We start from the raw sequence: 13,745 nt of genomic DNA, 5'->3' as shown, positions 1-13,745 counted from the left end.
TTAAAAAATAAAGGATAATATATTTAAATTACTCCTTGTGGAACGATTAGCCCCACACATCTTCAGTACGTCCAAATTTGAACACTAATGAACCAGCAAATATGAATGCATTTTGCATGAACAGACTCACTCCCGGCCATGATGGTTTTGAGCTTCCTGAAATTTTAAAATAAACTTGTTAATAATCTCACAACTCTCATTATAATTTTTTAACAAAATATGTATCCTATGATTAAATGGAAAAAATTTAGTATATAATGTAGCTCTCAATATTATAAGACAACCATGATAATGAGCTAAGGATCATTTTGAGTATGTCCTCATACATAAAAGTTTTCATAATATTATGGTACAGTTACAGTCACACAGTGAAACAAGACAGGACATCAAGTTTTTAACCTAACAATGTTAATTTTATCACAGTAACTCTAGAAACCTTTTTAACAATTTTATTTGCAATAAATGTCTTCGCTACCAGAAGAATGAGACCTATATTATAATATGTATAGCTTTAAGTATTTAGCTTGTATATAATTACCTGCATTAACATAGTTAGCGAACAGAATCCAACAAGCAGCTATGAGTGAGGCAAAGCCTAAGACAAAACCTAGGAAAAGCCAGAGCCGAGCACCTCGAGGCCCCATGCAGCCACCCGTGTAAGTTTCTCCACGGACCTAGAAATTATATTACGAACATTTAGACTACTACATGTAAAGTGTGAAGTACATAGACTACTTTATGAGGCCCGCAACTGTATTTCACCAAAATTTGTTTATCGTGCAGGAACCATACATTTTCCAGATAAAAATGTTGTTTTGGTTGGATAAAAAGTATCCTATGTCCTTTCCCAGTACTTATTTGATTATTTTCATTGATATAGTTTTGATTTGATTGATGAGCATTTCCTTTCAGAGGTAAAAGGCAGACAGACAAACATCTGCATTTATAATATTAGTATAGATATGGATATTTTATTTGCAGTGGGTTTGAGGGGGGATTCTAAGTGAGAAATATACCAAAAGGATGTATACTTGGTAAGTGATTGATTTATCTAGGAAGGAATTTTTATATTGCATAAAAAAACTTGTGAAACCCAAAAGAGATTTGTGCTTAAGTATATAAAAGTATTATAATCATTTATGAATTAGTAGAAATCATAAAATCTGTTTTGCAACCAAAAATACAAGTTTGATTCACAGTGGATCCTATGAAAAAGCAAGTATGCATTCTCAATTCTCATACAAATGTCAAGCTATTTGGAATTTTAAACTTATTTGTTATTGAGTAAGTTTTACAAAACACTGATATACAAAGGTTTAGTTTATAATAAAACATGTATCAGCTATCTTACCTGAGCATTAGATACAGAATTCACCATGATTAAAGACAGGGTCGCCATGACACCACATACATGAGCTGCATTTGGTAGGTCTGATGGGTATATGGAGGCGGCATCAATTATAAACCACCAACCACTGAAAAACTGTAACAGAAGTAAACACTTAACTATACTACAACATTTGGTTTGATTTAAAGAAGCAAAATTTAAAACAAAGAAGATAAAGAAAATAACACAAAAGTATTAGAAAGTAGCATGCTCGGCCTATTCATTTGGGTTCAATATATACTAGTAACTTGATAATATACAATTAATTTCATATCCTAAGCCAATTATGTATGTCTAAAGTAAATGAGTGGTTAATTATTTACTATTTCTTAATCGTGAATCATCGAAATATACAAACCAAAAGTCCAGCAAATATCGATGCTAGGATGTTGCGTTTTTCTCCACTTTCAAACCAAACACAGCTTGGCATGGTTAAATTATCAAAACAGCTCATGTTTAATTAGGTTTTGTTATTTGTGATCAGAAATAATTTGTAACAAACAATTATTATTTATTTAGCAACAAAATTTTAACACAGGTGCTTGACAATTGACATAATTTTTTGACATTGACTTTGTTTTTTGACAGCACAATGTTTGACGTGTATTTTTGACAGTGACAGTAACATTTTTTAAAACCTTTTCAAGTATAGCATCACGAATGAGCATCACGCTGTGATCGATACATTGACTTTTATAGGTGGACTCGGCATAATGGTCTCTACCAAATCAAAATACTGTGGCCGGTCCGCCATTTTATGTTCCGGTTCTCCGAGGTACATAAACTGTCAAAGTGTCGTATTATAGGGATGTCGAAATTGAAAGAAAATATCGATATATCGATACATCGATATTTGAAAAAATATTAATATTGGTCTCGATATATCGCGAAAGAAATATCGATATATCGGTCAAATTTTTCGACCAATTTGCTTTTTTTTAAATTACTTAATTTATAGTCCGTCAAAAAAGTGATTTTTTATATTTATCATTTATTCATCTCCACATTCATTTTATCTTTATTCTAAAAATATAAAGAAAAGTTCAGTAGGTACCCAAAGAGTAAAACGGGACCCTATGGGAGATCGCAGACGACATCCATGGCCGCGCCATGCCGACTGTATGGGCGCCGCAGACTCGATCGCACAAAAAGTATGTCGTCTGCGATCTCCCTATTACTGACTTCGATATCTGTCTGTCTGTCTGTCTGTCTGTCTCCAGGCTGTATCTCATTATCCACTATAGCTAGACTTCTGAAATGTTCACAGATTGTGTATATCTATTCCCGCTATAACAAAAAATAGATACTTAAAACAAAATAAATTAAATATTTAAGGGAGCCCCACAATAAACGTGATTTTACTTAAAAAAACTTAAAATATATTAAATAGTTTTATTAAAATTAAGGAGGCTCTTATATAAAAAAAACAATATTTGCCTATTTTGTCTCTATGTACCGACAGTATATTATATTATGTCTATGCTATGTACCATAAACCTATAATCTATGTACTATAATACATAGAGACAAAAGAGGCAAAAATGTTTTTTTTATAATGGAGAATGTTACCTAATTTTGATTATTAGCAGTCCACATTCTCTGTCAAAAATAAAGAATATTAGTGAAATAATTACTTGGATACGTTAATTAGTTTCCGATTTATAAGCAAAACAAGTTGTAACCAATGATATTCTATGTTACTAACGTAACGTGATTTTTTGCTCTATCTCAATAACGGCAACAGGTAGGCACTTGAAATTTTTATCAATGCCTTAATTATATGTGTACTTTAATCTATACATATAATAAAATCGTAGAGGTAAAATTTTTGTACATTGAAAATAAACTTGAAAAAACGAGTTAGGGGCATGTTAGAAGAGTAGTAGAACACATTTTAACTGTTTTTGAAATTTTTGTTTCTCTGTCTGTTTGTCTGTTTGTACAGGCTAATCTCTGAATCCGCTGGACCGATTTCCATGAAATTTGGCATGATGATACCTTACATCCCTGGTCAACATCTTAGATACTTTTTTTTAACCGACATTAAATTTTTGTTGTATAGATTGCCCGAATTTGATACCATATCTATATTTACAATAAAATCAGCCAAGTGCGAGTCGGACTCGCACACGAAGGGTTCCGTACCGTTATAGAGAAAAAATAGGCCAAAAGTTGTATTTTTGTATGGAAGCCCCCCTAAAATTTTTATTATATTCTAATTTTATTATTAAATATTAAAGTACACATACAATTAAGGATTCTGTGAAAATTTCAACTGCCTGCCTGTTGTCATTATTGATATCGAGCAAAAAAGGCCAAAAAATCATGTTTGTTGTATGAGAGCCCCCCTTAAATATTGATTTTATTTTGTTTTCAGTGTTTGTTGTTATAGCGGCAACAGATATACACAATCTGTAAAAATTTCAGAACTCTAGCTATAACGGTTCTTGAGATACAGCCTGGAGACAGACGGTAAGACAACGAAGTCTTCGTAATAGGGTCCCGTTTTTACCCTTTTTTTTTTAACGGGCTTTGGCCCACCACACATTCCCACCACTGTATCTCCTGTGTTGCCAGGATCGACAGCGGTATCCAACCACGAAAACCCTTTGATATGATCTCAGGGAGCCCGAGGGACATGCTAAAGCTGTCTTGGGACCCGCAACGAAATTAATCAGAAGAAGATAGGAGGAGTAGGAAGTATACAGTTTTCCCTCCCCATAAAAAGCGGGAGACAGCACAAAGTTGCAATGACCGCAAGTCAAGGAACTAAAGGGAAAGCACCACGGGAATAATTAATGTTAATTATGACTACTAAGCTAGATCTAAGTTAATGTTGGAATTTGTTGTGTTACACTGTTTCCAGTAATAATTATGACAAAAACGCTTAAAGGCACGGAAGTTCCTTGCGCTGTCTACGAGATCATCGTAATATGGGACTCCAGATTTACAAAGTATGTTATAAAGCATTATAGATCTTAAAGGTTTTTACCCTTTGGGTACGGAACCCTAAAAACGGTGACTTGATAAGTAATGGAATTGAAGGAACTCCTCGAAATTTACAACGACAACCAAAGTGATTACCAATTCTAGCAAAGGTCGATCTTAAAATTTTTTTCTAAAAGGTATTCGTAAACGATTATCCAAACCCTGGATAGATATTGACCACTGCGTATCTCAATTCGTTGCCGGCCATGGAAATTTTAAAGTAAAATTTTACGGATCTAAGTTACTAGCATCGGTCGAGCACATAGGTAGAAATGTTAGAGTATGTACGACCGAAGGCAGTATGTTTGAATTAACCTCTCATCATATTCTGGGAGAAAGGAGGTTTCTGCCAAGACGAAAGAACTGCAATGCTAGATAACCTACAGTGTAAATCTGATGTCGCATACTACGGTGATACCGTAGACAGCGCTATAGGAACTTAATCAGTGTCTTCAAGCGTTTTGGTCACAATTATTAATGGCAACAGTCTAACACAACAAATTTCAATATTAATTTAGCTATACCTAGCTCAGTTACAATTTTTACTATTTATTATTCTATTTATAATTCCGGACGTCACGTTATCGTGGACGCCGACTTCCAAAATAAAACGTTGGGTACGTTAATTTATGGCCTTTTGATTATTATTTGATATTACCGCCACGTCCAAAATTATAAAAGCGCACATTTTCTTTTGATTAATTTCGTTGCGGGTCCCAAACCAGTTTGAGCCTCTGTCCCTCGAGTTCCCTGAGATCAAATCAAAGGGCTTTCGTGGTTAGATACCGCTGTCGATCCTGGTGACATAGGAGATACAGTGGAGGGAATGTGTGGTGGCCGGTGGGTCAACGCCCATAAAGAAATTACATTGTGGGTAAGTAAGTAAACAACTTCAAGCGTTATTTTGTTCTGGTTTAATTGTAGGTTATGAATCTGAGAATCGGAGGCAGGTTAAAGAGGGATTGATGCCTACATTAAATCCCGTCTTCTGAAGTCTATCCTCTATCTCCGTCACATGTTCCTTTCCCCTGTCAGAGTAGACAGAATGGAAAAAATGCCGACTTAGAACTGATGTTGAAATTTTTAAATTTGACGTATTATGACGAAAATCGTCGCTAGGGTTGTTAACTTGTTACCTACGAATTTAAAACTATGACATATTCGCTGGACGTGTTCCTCTTTGGTCGTATTGTTGTTTGTGTTTTGGCGCATGCGATAAAATTGTCAGAATCCTATTTTGAAATCTTTATTTTAAATATTTAAAAATAAATTAGATCAGCCTGCGCGAGGCACAATCCATTCATAATCCTAGTGAAACCCGACGAATTTGACAGATATTGAAACCTGTCCGTCTCTTTGCAGTCGAACTACTGGTCGTTATGTCTATTGTGCCCCTGTCCTGTGGCCCCCATCCCCTGTCCACGCCAAGCGGTCTTCAAAGAAATGATTTTTTAAAACGATAAGTACCGTATCTGAGATTCAAGTTTCCTGGGTCTTTGATGTAAATTAAAAATTTCGTGTGTAATATAGATCCAAATAAAGTCATCGATCGGTGTTCAATTTTCTAAATCTCGATTTTAATAACATACATTCACGCGGACGAAGTTGCGGGCAACAGCTAGTAATTAATAATAATATTATAATAAAATAAAAAAAATAAGGGTGGCTCCCATACAAAAATCACAATTTTTGGCCTATTTTGCTCTATAACGGTATGTGTAAAGTGTATTCATGAGCGAGTCCGATTAGTAAAAAATACAAATAAATAATCGGCCAAGTGCGAGTCGGACTCGCGCACGAAGAGTTCCGTACCGCCACAGTGATTTTTGTATGGGAGGCCCCCTTAAATTTTTATTTTATTTTAATATTATTATTAAATATTAAAGTACACATAATATAATTAAGGCCTTGGTGAAAATTCCAAGTGCCTACCTATTGCCGTTATTGATAAAGAGCAAAAAAGGTAAAAAATCGCGTTTTATTTATTGATTGAAGAATTTGTGTTTTATCATTTTATTCGTGTTTTATCGAATACCGAGCAAAGCTCGGTCAAATAGCAAGTATTGGTAAAATAAGCAAACTTCTTGTAGAAATGTGAAAGAAAATGCTTATAAATATAATAGTTAGGTATGTTTAAACCGAATGCATGTTTCCAAACAATAGGCAAGTTGGCAAAAAATTCTATAGTCTACTCAAGCAATCATTAAGGTTTTCCAATTATCGTTGTTATCTTTTGAAATAATTTGCGAAGGTACGAATAATGCGCAGCCACTAGCGAACGCTGAAGAATCTGACATCCGAATTTTTCTTAAAACAAAACCTCCCTTCTCATTACTCAGCTACGACCTCCCTTCAAAAGCAATTTATCGTCCAACTTTTTACGGTCATTTGTTTTTCAAGTAGAGTGAAGTTTAAATAGACAGCAATAAGTCAATGTATGTTTGTTTATTCCATTTAACTACGAAACAGCCACAGCCAATGGGAATGGGAAAAATATCTATCTTCCGGCTCTCCAGTACTGACTCACTCTTCAAAAGCCGTTATTTTTTTTAAGTAAGCATTTGTCTTCTATGTTTGCAGAAAAACAGGATCCTCTAATATTATATTTTATCAATCGATAAAATATAGCTGTAAGCCCATCTTCACGTAGCCAAAATTTTCGCACCCGTCTTTATTTACACACTTGACGCTGAACCTTGGCAACCGATGAGCGATGGCGAGTAGGTTTTTTTTTGGTGTAGTAGGTGACGAGTAGGTTATATGCCCCTCTAGCCTCTAGGTTTTTGCCCATCATGGTCTATACAGAGAAGCCTATGCCCGTGGCCGTGGCAATAATGGTCTAAGGCCAGGTTCCTGCAAAAAAAACGTGCAGGAATCGTTCAGGATTGTGCTGTGTGAACCTGGCCTAACCTAAGTGGCCAAAGGTAAGTAGCTCATATTATTATGCACTTTAAATTGACTTCTAAACATTATTTAAGTCTATATTCTGCATCGCAAGTAATTGTATCTAGTTTTGGGGCACGCGGCGTCTCCGCGCCACATCCGGTTGGTGGTGAATGATTCGCAGTTTCCTGTTCTCCCCTACTTTCGCTACCGACCCCTTATCTGCTACTTGTTCTTTACTAGACCATTAACCGAGAATATTAGTACTGAATAAATCATATCTTTGGACTCCTAAATAGTTATGTCAAAAAGCGATTTCGCAACGATTTACCGACAGGCATTGATTGCTAACGGCCGTTCCCAATATTTGATCTATCTCTGGTTTTGCCCTACTAGAGATAGGAATAGCTCACATTAGACATTTTATGTCAATTGTGAGCTATTCCTATCTCTAGTAGGGCAAAACCGGAGATAGATCAAATATTGGGAACGGCCGTTAGAGCATCAAGTAGTCATCCGTCACTGAATAAGGCTTACATAATATTATTCTAGGGCAGCCCTGGATTTATAAATAGGCCGTACCTATAGGCCGCGGCTAAGGGGCGGCAGGATCCTAGGAGGGCGGCAGATTTCGTACATGGGGCGGTGGAAATAAAGTGGCCTACGATCATAAAAAATCTATATCCGGTACCGTTCTAGGGAATCGAAAGAACCAAGAAACTATGATTCACTATTGAATTGTTGGATTCGGAATCGAAACCGAAGCGTATGCGAGAGATGGATCTTTTAACCATAGAGTCTGTAGTCTAAGGCAGTAAAATGACTATTGAAATGCATTCTCCGTTCGATTAATCCATGCCAATTTCCCCCGAGGAAACTGCACCTCTGAGTTGTGGATCATGATTGTCATTCCCCGCGGTGCCAGACTAGTTTTGCTACGTGACTCGAGTGCTGCATTACTAATTGATCATTCTTAATGAAAGCTATGTGTGGAAACATAACGAAAATTTCAGATTGAATAGCAATTTAAGTAATACCTAGTATATACAGGGTGTAACAAAAACAAGTGATAATACTTTAGGATGTGTACGTGTTCCTTGTAGAGAGTTCACTGTGAAAGTAGCAGCTCTGAAAGACGAAAATTTTTTTTCACTTTTGTATGGGGAAACTCGTGACGCTCGGGCCCTTGCCCATACAAAAGTGAAAAAGTTTTTTCGTCTTTCAGCGCTGCTACTTTCACAGCGAAGTCTCTACAAGGAACACGTACACACCCTAAAGTATTATCACTTATTTTTGTTACAGCCCTGTATAATAATAATATTATGCTCCGAGCCGGACCGGCGCGGCGGCGGCGCGGCGCGCTAACTTACCGCCGAATAACGGTGCTTAATAATAATTTTGAACGAACTGTTAACAGAGGTTAAAGGAGGTAAAAGAGCATTATATTAAGAAGAGACGAGACTTTACATTAGGCATCCGTTGGCTCGTTTGTCGTCAATAAAAAATTAAATTCGGTTTTTTCATTGGCATAGGTTGTCAGATTTATTATGTCTGCGTATTATATAAAATAAAAAAGCGAATGAAAGCCGGCGTTCACACCGTCTCCCGGCGTTTCAGCTATCGTCATTACCAGGAAACGTATAGCGAGGTAGGAGGTAGTAAAACGTTTACGACCCGTCATTAAGTCGAGGGACATTTAAGTGCTGAATCAAATATCACTCAAGCATATCACCGTAAGACTCGGTTTTGTTGAAGAACCTACGTGAATTATTTGATTTTCTTCTTAGGGGGACATCTCGGATGCCGTTGTATTGTTTCATTTTTTACAAACTGGAACAAAATGACGACGAATATTTGTCGTAGATACGAACGGATATGATAATGCTTTACCCGCAACTTTTGCTGCCGAACTGCCGAATTTCGTTTATTGTGCGGCAATCTCTATCTTCTTCGAAAATCATATGTTTTTCTCAAAAAAATACACTGGAAGGTATAATATGGAGATGCAAATTTCATCAACATTAGGTACTTAAGTGATTTCAGTAGAAGAGGTAATTTAGACAAGTCTGTCTAAATTTATGTATACTTTTGCATTTATCATAATATTAGTATGGAATATGGATATTGAGCAATAATAATTGTTGTCTTTATAAAGTTAAAAGTTGTAAACGCAAAATATACTGCATAAAGTTGCAGAGTTTTCCGACTACAAGTTCAGGGCGGTGCAAGTGTTTTGTAATATTTATGGCTCTAACAAACAAGTCTATTTAATTATATATTCAACTTATTTTGTTCAGTACTTTCCCTCGACTTTACAAGAAAGCAATCTCGCAAATTGTATAGTGTATACCTATGGTACGTACATAGGTAAATCTGTATATATAAAACTCAAAGGTGACTGACTGATTGACATAGTGATCTATCAACGCACAGCCCAAACCACTGGATGGATCGGGCTGAAATTTGGCATGCAGGTAGATGTTATAACGTAGGCATCCGCTAAGAAAGGATTTTGATAAATTCCAACCCCAAGGGGTTCAAATAGGGGATGAAAGTTTGGATATAATAATACTTCCTAACGCGAGCGAAGCCGCGGGCAAAAGCTCGTATAAATATAAAAGTAAACTAATTTTAAGATAATCAGTAATTTGTTTTTGAAGAAAGGAGGGTATTATGAGATTATCAACTAACTTGTTTTATCAACTAACTACATACTTTAACCTAGATCTCAAAATCTGTAAGGTCTAGAAAACTGATTTTTTGACACAAATAACTTCAGTTCATAAAGATTAAATGCTCAAGACGAAAACACGATTACTCAAAAAATACTCGATAGTTTCTTTTTTACAAAAAACCTTGTTTTAGACACATTTTTGCTTGGATCTTCGAAGTTTGCTGTCTTTTCTTTAATATTTTTTTAATATCTAAAAAGGTATTGATAAAAACTAAATTAGCTCAAAACAGTTTTTTCATAATCATTATAGTTCGTCTTTTATTCAAGTAAAACTAACTCGGCGATGATTCCGCGCCGTCCTTTTTCACCTGGCATATGAAAGACGGGCGTGAGTGTGAAGAGAGAAGGACGATGTTTGATTTTTAGAGTCAGGTGAGCTCTTAATAGTCTTTATAAATAACAATGAACTTCAAATTTTGTTAGTCTCGCTAAAACTCGATAGCCTATTTGGCTTATTTTAGTCTTGACTCTTGAACTATCCGTGGAATTTCAGGGAAGGTTTTTATTAGGAGGGAAATGACACAAAGTTCACCAATTCATCTAATATTACATAATATTACAAATACTTATTAAAATAACAACATTTTCACATAACTTAACCTAATTTTGACAAAGCCAGAGAGCCGAGACAATACGCTATTACAATAAGCTATCCTTTTGTAGTACTTTTGAGTAGTACAAGGAAATCAGGGATCTTGAGAGTTAAACACTCCACGTCAACCGCAAAGCGCTCCTCGAGTATAATTGTGTCAGATCTCAGACTACAACTAGCACAATTACAAACTCAACGCACCTCAATGTCTGGTAATTGTTTCATAGTCACTATCATCAGCCCCGGATTTATTAATAAAGCGTTATAGGCCACGGCCTAAGGGCGGCAGCGTCCATAGAGGACCAGATTTGTCCTACTCTCATCTATATTAAGTACTTAATATTATAAAGCTGCTCTATATCAATAATATCAATAGGTAAGTACTTGAATTTTTCACACAATCCTTAGTTTTATGTGTACTTTAATCTATACTAATATTATAATTCCGAAGAGTCTGTTTGTTTGTTTGTTTGAACGCGCTAATCTCAGGAAGTCCGATTTGAAAAATTCTTTTAGCGTTTGATAGCCCATTTATCGGGAAAGGCTATATTATTATTAAGCTAAAATAAATTGGAGTGAAGAAACAGAGAAAAATTTGAAAAAAAACGGGGAAAAATATTATATAAAATTGCTTATTATCTTAAGAACTTCTGGAGCAATTAATTTTATGCTTTTTGGCACACATGAAGAATTGTCCACGTGAAGAGACATAGGCAATTTTTTGCAGAAAAATGTACGGTTTCCGTGAAACTCCTAATATTATTAGTCATATATTTTTTAAGGTTAAAAAATATCTTACTGTATATAAACCGTATAATTTTATGACGGTTTATTCGCTCTGAAAATATTCATTATAAAACCAATGAAGATAGAACAAAGGAAGATAAACCAAACGCATGAAGAGACCAAAATTTTTTAAATTTGTTTTAGGTCCAGAAGAATATTGTTTGATTTACATATTGTGTTGTGTGGTGATAAAATAAACATATTCTTATTCTTATTCTATTACGATAAAAAAATGGATCGCTGGTTAAATAAAATATTAGTTAATATTATGTAAGAGTCGTTCTCAATATAAATTCCAATTAGATATCCAGTGAAAACGATGAAAACAGAATCTGATTAAATTCATACAAAGGCCGCAGTCGACTGGTAAAATACACGCGAAGATCTCTATTTGAAGGACGACAATGAACAAGTACAAGGATGCAGAAGGACATTTATTTTCGTTTATACCTATAGGGTTACGAATTAGCTTCTGCGTCTTTTTTTCATGGGGAAATGCTATTGCTCATACCTGATGGACTGGGGATATTGCGTCGGCCTAAAACTGTGTGTATGTGGGACTCCCCAGACGAAATTATTAAAAAATATTTTTAATTTATTCAGAAATAAAACAATTTTGATTTTGAAAGCAGGGTTAACCCACTAAAAGCCCATGCTGTTCTATACGCTTATGATAAATTATAGTTGTTATCAACGGTGATAACCACGGTAACTCTACAAGCGGTAGATCGCGTCTTGCGTCTCGAAGGCCCAACATAATATTATATGCCTTAGAAATAAAATAAAATCACATTATTAATGATAAAAAATAAATAAACGTTAGTGTATATAAAATTAAATTAAGAAATTAAAAAAACCTCCGCCAAACAACTTAATAAAAAGTAATGAAATAATATATTTTACTGACTTTAAGTTTAAATAATTCCTAAGTGTAAAGCTCGTGTAAAGTGATATTTTGTCCATAATTGTTTTCACGGTATGTCGGGTTATGCAATAAAGCCCACCAAACGACTGCAAGTTGCCAATCGGCCCTTCACGAACCAGATGAACCGCGATTTTTCAGCACGGAGCAGGTTGATGATGATGAACTATAGATAAGAACACTCTCAATTAAGTCAGCTTTCAAACAAAAAAAAAACTAGATCAAAATCGGTCCACCCGTTTGGATGCTACGATGCCACAGACAGACAGACAGACAGACAGACCGACAGACAGACACTACACGTCAAACTTATAACACCCCTCTTTTTTGTCGGGGGTTAAAAATAGGCAGTACATACCGCAGTCTGACGTGATACATCTGCATCATGAACATTCTTTGCGCAAACCTCAGCCGCACCACTCAATGTGAAGGTATTTTCCAATTACTCTCGAATCCTTCCATTTTCCCCTCGTTGGGAATTTTATTACACCTGTCCTTGTCTTATGATATCAAATTTGGGCGTGCGAAGGAGACAAAGAGACTCGAAGGTTTTGAGCGATCTCACGGGTTAATTTCCATCCGCCCGAGGCCACGTCTCGTCTCCTTTCGTATGCAAATTGAAAAGGTATATCAACTATTTGGTATTACTAATCTACTAATTAGAATATTATTATAAACATACCGAATGTATTTTACCATCTAATTGTATTGTGATAGTTTATTAAGTGCTACCATGTCTGTACCCATATTGTTACCCAATATTAGCTAACAAATGAAACGCAGTCACAAGAATGGATGGACGGTCGCACGGTGAAATATAAATCACCATGCTTATTATTGAATTGAATTTAAACCGGACTTAGGAAGTAAAGTGTAGCGTAAAGAGGTAAGAAACACACTTTCGCATTAATAATATTGCTATGGATTATGAATACTCCAAAGTATTAAAAAGCTACTTTACAACTTTATATTTACGATATTCGTAACTTTTATGGGGTTATAACCTCTATATAGTGCCCTCTTTCGGATACATTTAGGCTGCAGCTAAGCACCCCAAGGGGTCATAAGCGTGGAATGAAACATCGTGACGTCAGAGGTACTCCCGACATTAATTAATACAGGCATAAGTCCTATCCCTTAGGGGTCTTTGGAGCCCGGCGCGATCCCTAGTAATAATTATAAATAGACCCTAGGGGCTTTACGTACCTTTCTATTGAATTTTCTGGATCTTCCTAAGACCGCTAATAAAAATTTCTAATTAAGTTATTTGTGGGAATCAGAGGTCTTAAATTATGTGGATACTTGATGACAACAATGGGAAGGTTATAAAGTACTTAACACCTTAAAAGCAGTAAATAATGAAAAAAATAATTTTAGTTCTATAATAATAGCACAATAATATTCACAGAATTTTACTGTTTCGATTCTCAAAATGATAAATGATAAAATAAAT

At 35.4% G+C, this 13,745-nt stretch overlaps 1 protein-coding gene across 2 annotated transcripts; it reads right to left on the bottom strand.

Annotated features, from left to right (window-relative positions):
* On the bottom strand, positions 1-12,296 carry LOC121739175 (transmembrane protein 50A). Of its 2 annotated transcripts, XM_042131534.1 has the most exons (5): positions 12,278-12,296; positions 1,746-1,846; positions 1,352-1,483; positions 539-674; positions 1-156 (listed from the first exon to the last, which is right to left on the bottom strand). In XM_042131534.1, exons 2-5 carry the CDS (start codon positions 1,839-1,841, stop codon positions 47-49), a joined length of 474 nt encoding a protein of 157 aa, XP_041987468.1. In that variant the 5' UTR covers positions 1,842-1,846; positions 12,278-12,296; the 3' UTR covers positions 1-46. The 2 variants fall into 2 exon arrangements, with proteins under 2 accessions (XP_041987468.1, XP_041987461.1); XM_042131527.1 differs by lacking the exon at positions 12,278-12,296 and having other exon boundaries at positions 1,746-1,933.
* Positions 12,297-13,745: the final 1,449 nt, after the last annotated feature.

The sequence above is a fragment of the Aricia agestis genome, chromosome 2 (genome assembly GCF_905147365.1).
Source record: "Aricia agestis chromosome 2, ilAriAges1.1, whole genome shotgun sequence".
NCBI lineage: Eukaryota > Metazoa > Arthropoda > Insecta > Lepidoptera > Lycaenidae > Aricia > Aricia agestis.
The sequence above is the reverse complement of the archived record's forward strand: the minus strand, read 5'-3'. Positions and strand labels throughout refer to the sequence as shown.

What these genes read in the sequence shown, in the direction of transcription:
- LOC121739175 (XM_042131534.1), bottom strand. Translation starts at nt 1,841, where the DNA reads ATGAGCTGTTTTGATAATTTAACCATGCCAAGCTGTGTTTGGTTTGAA. An exon ending in CGATATTTGCTGGACTTTTG is followed by an intron (nt 1,484 to 1,745) that starts GTTTGTATATTT and finishes CTTCTGTTACAG; the next exon opens with TTTTTCAGTGGTTGGTGGTT. An exon ending in CGCTAACTATGTTAATGCAG is followed by an intron (nt 157 to 538) that starts GTAATTATATAC and finishes TTAAAATTTCAG; the next exon opens with GAAGCTCAAAACCATCATGG.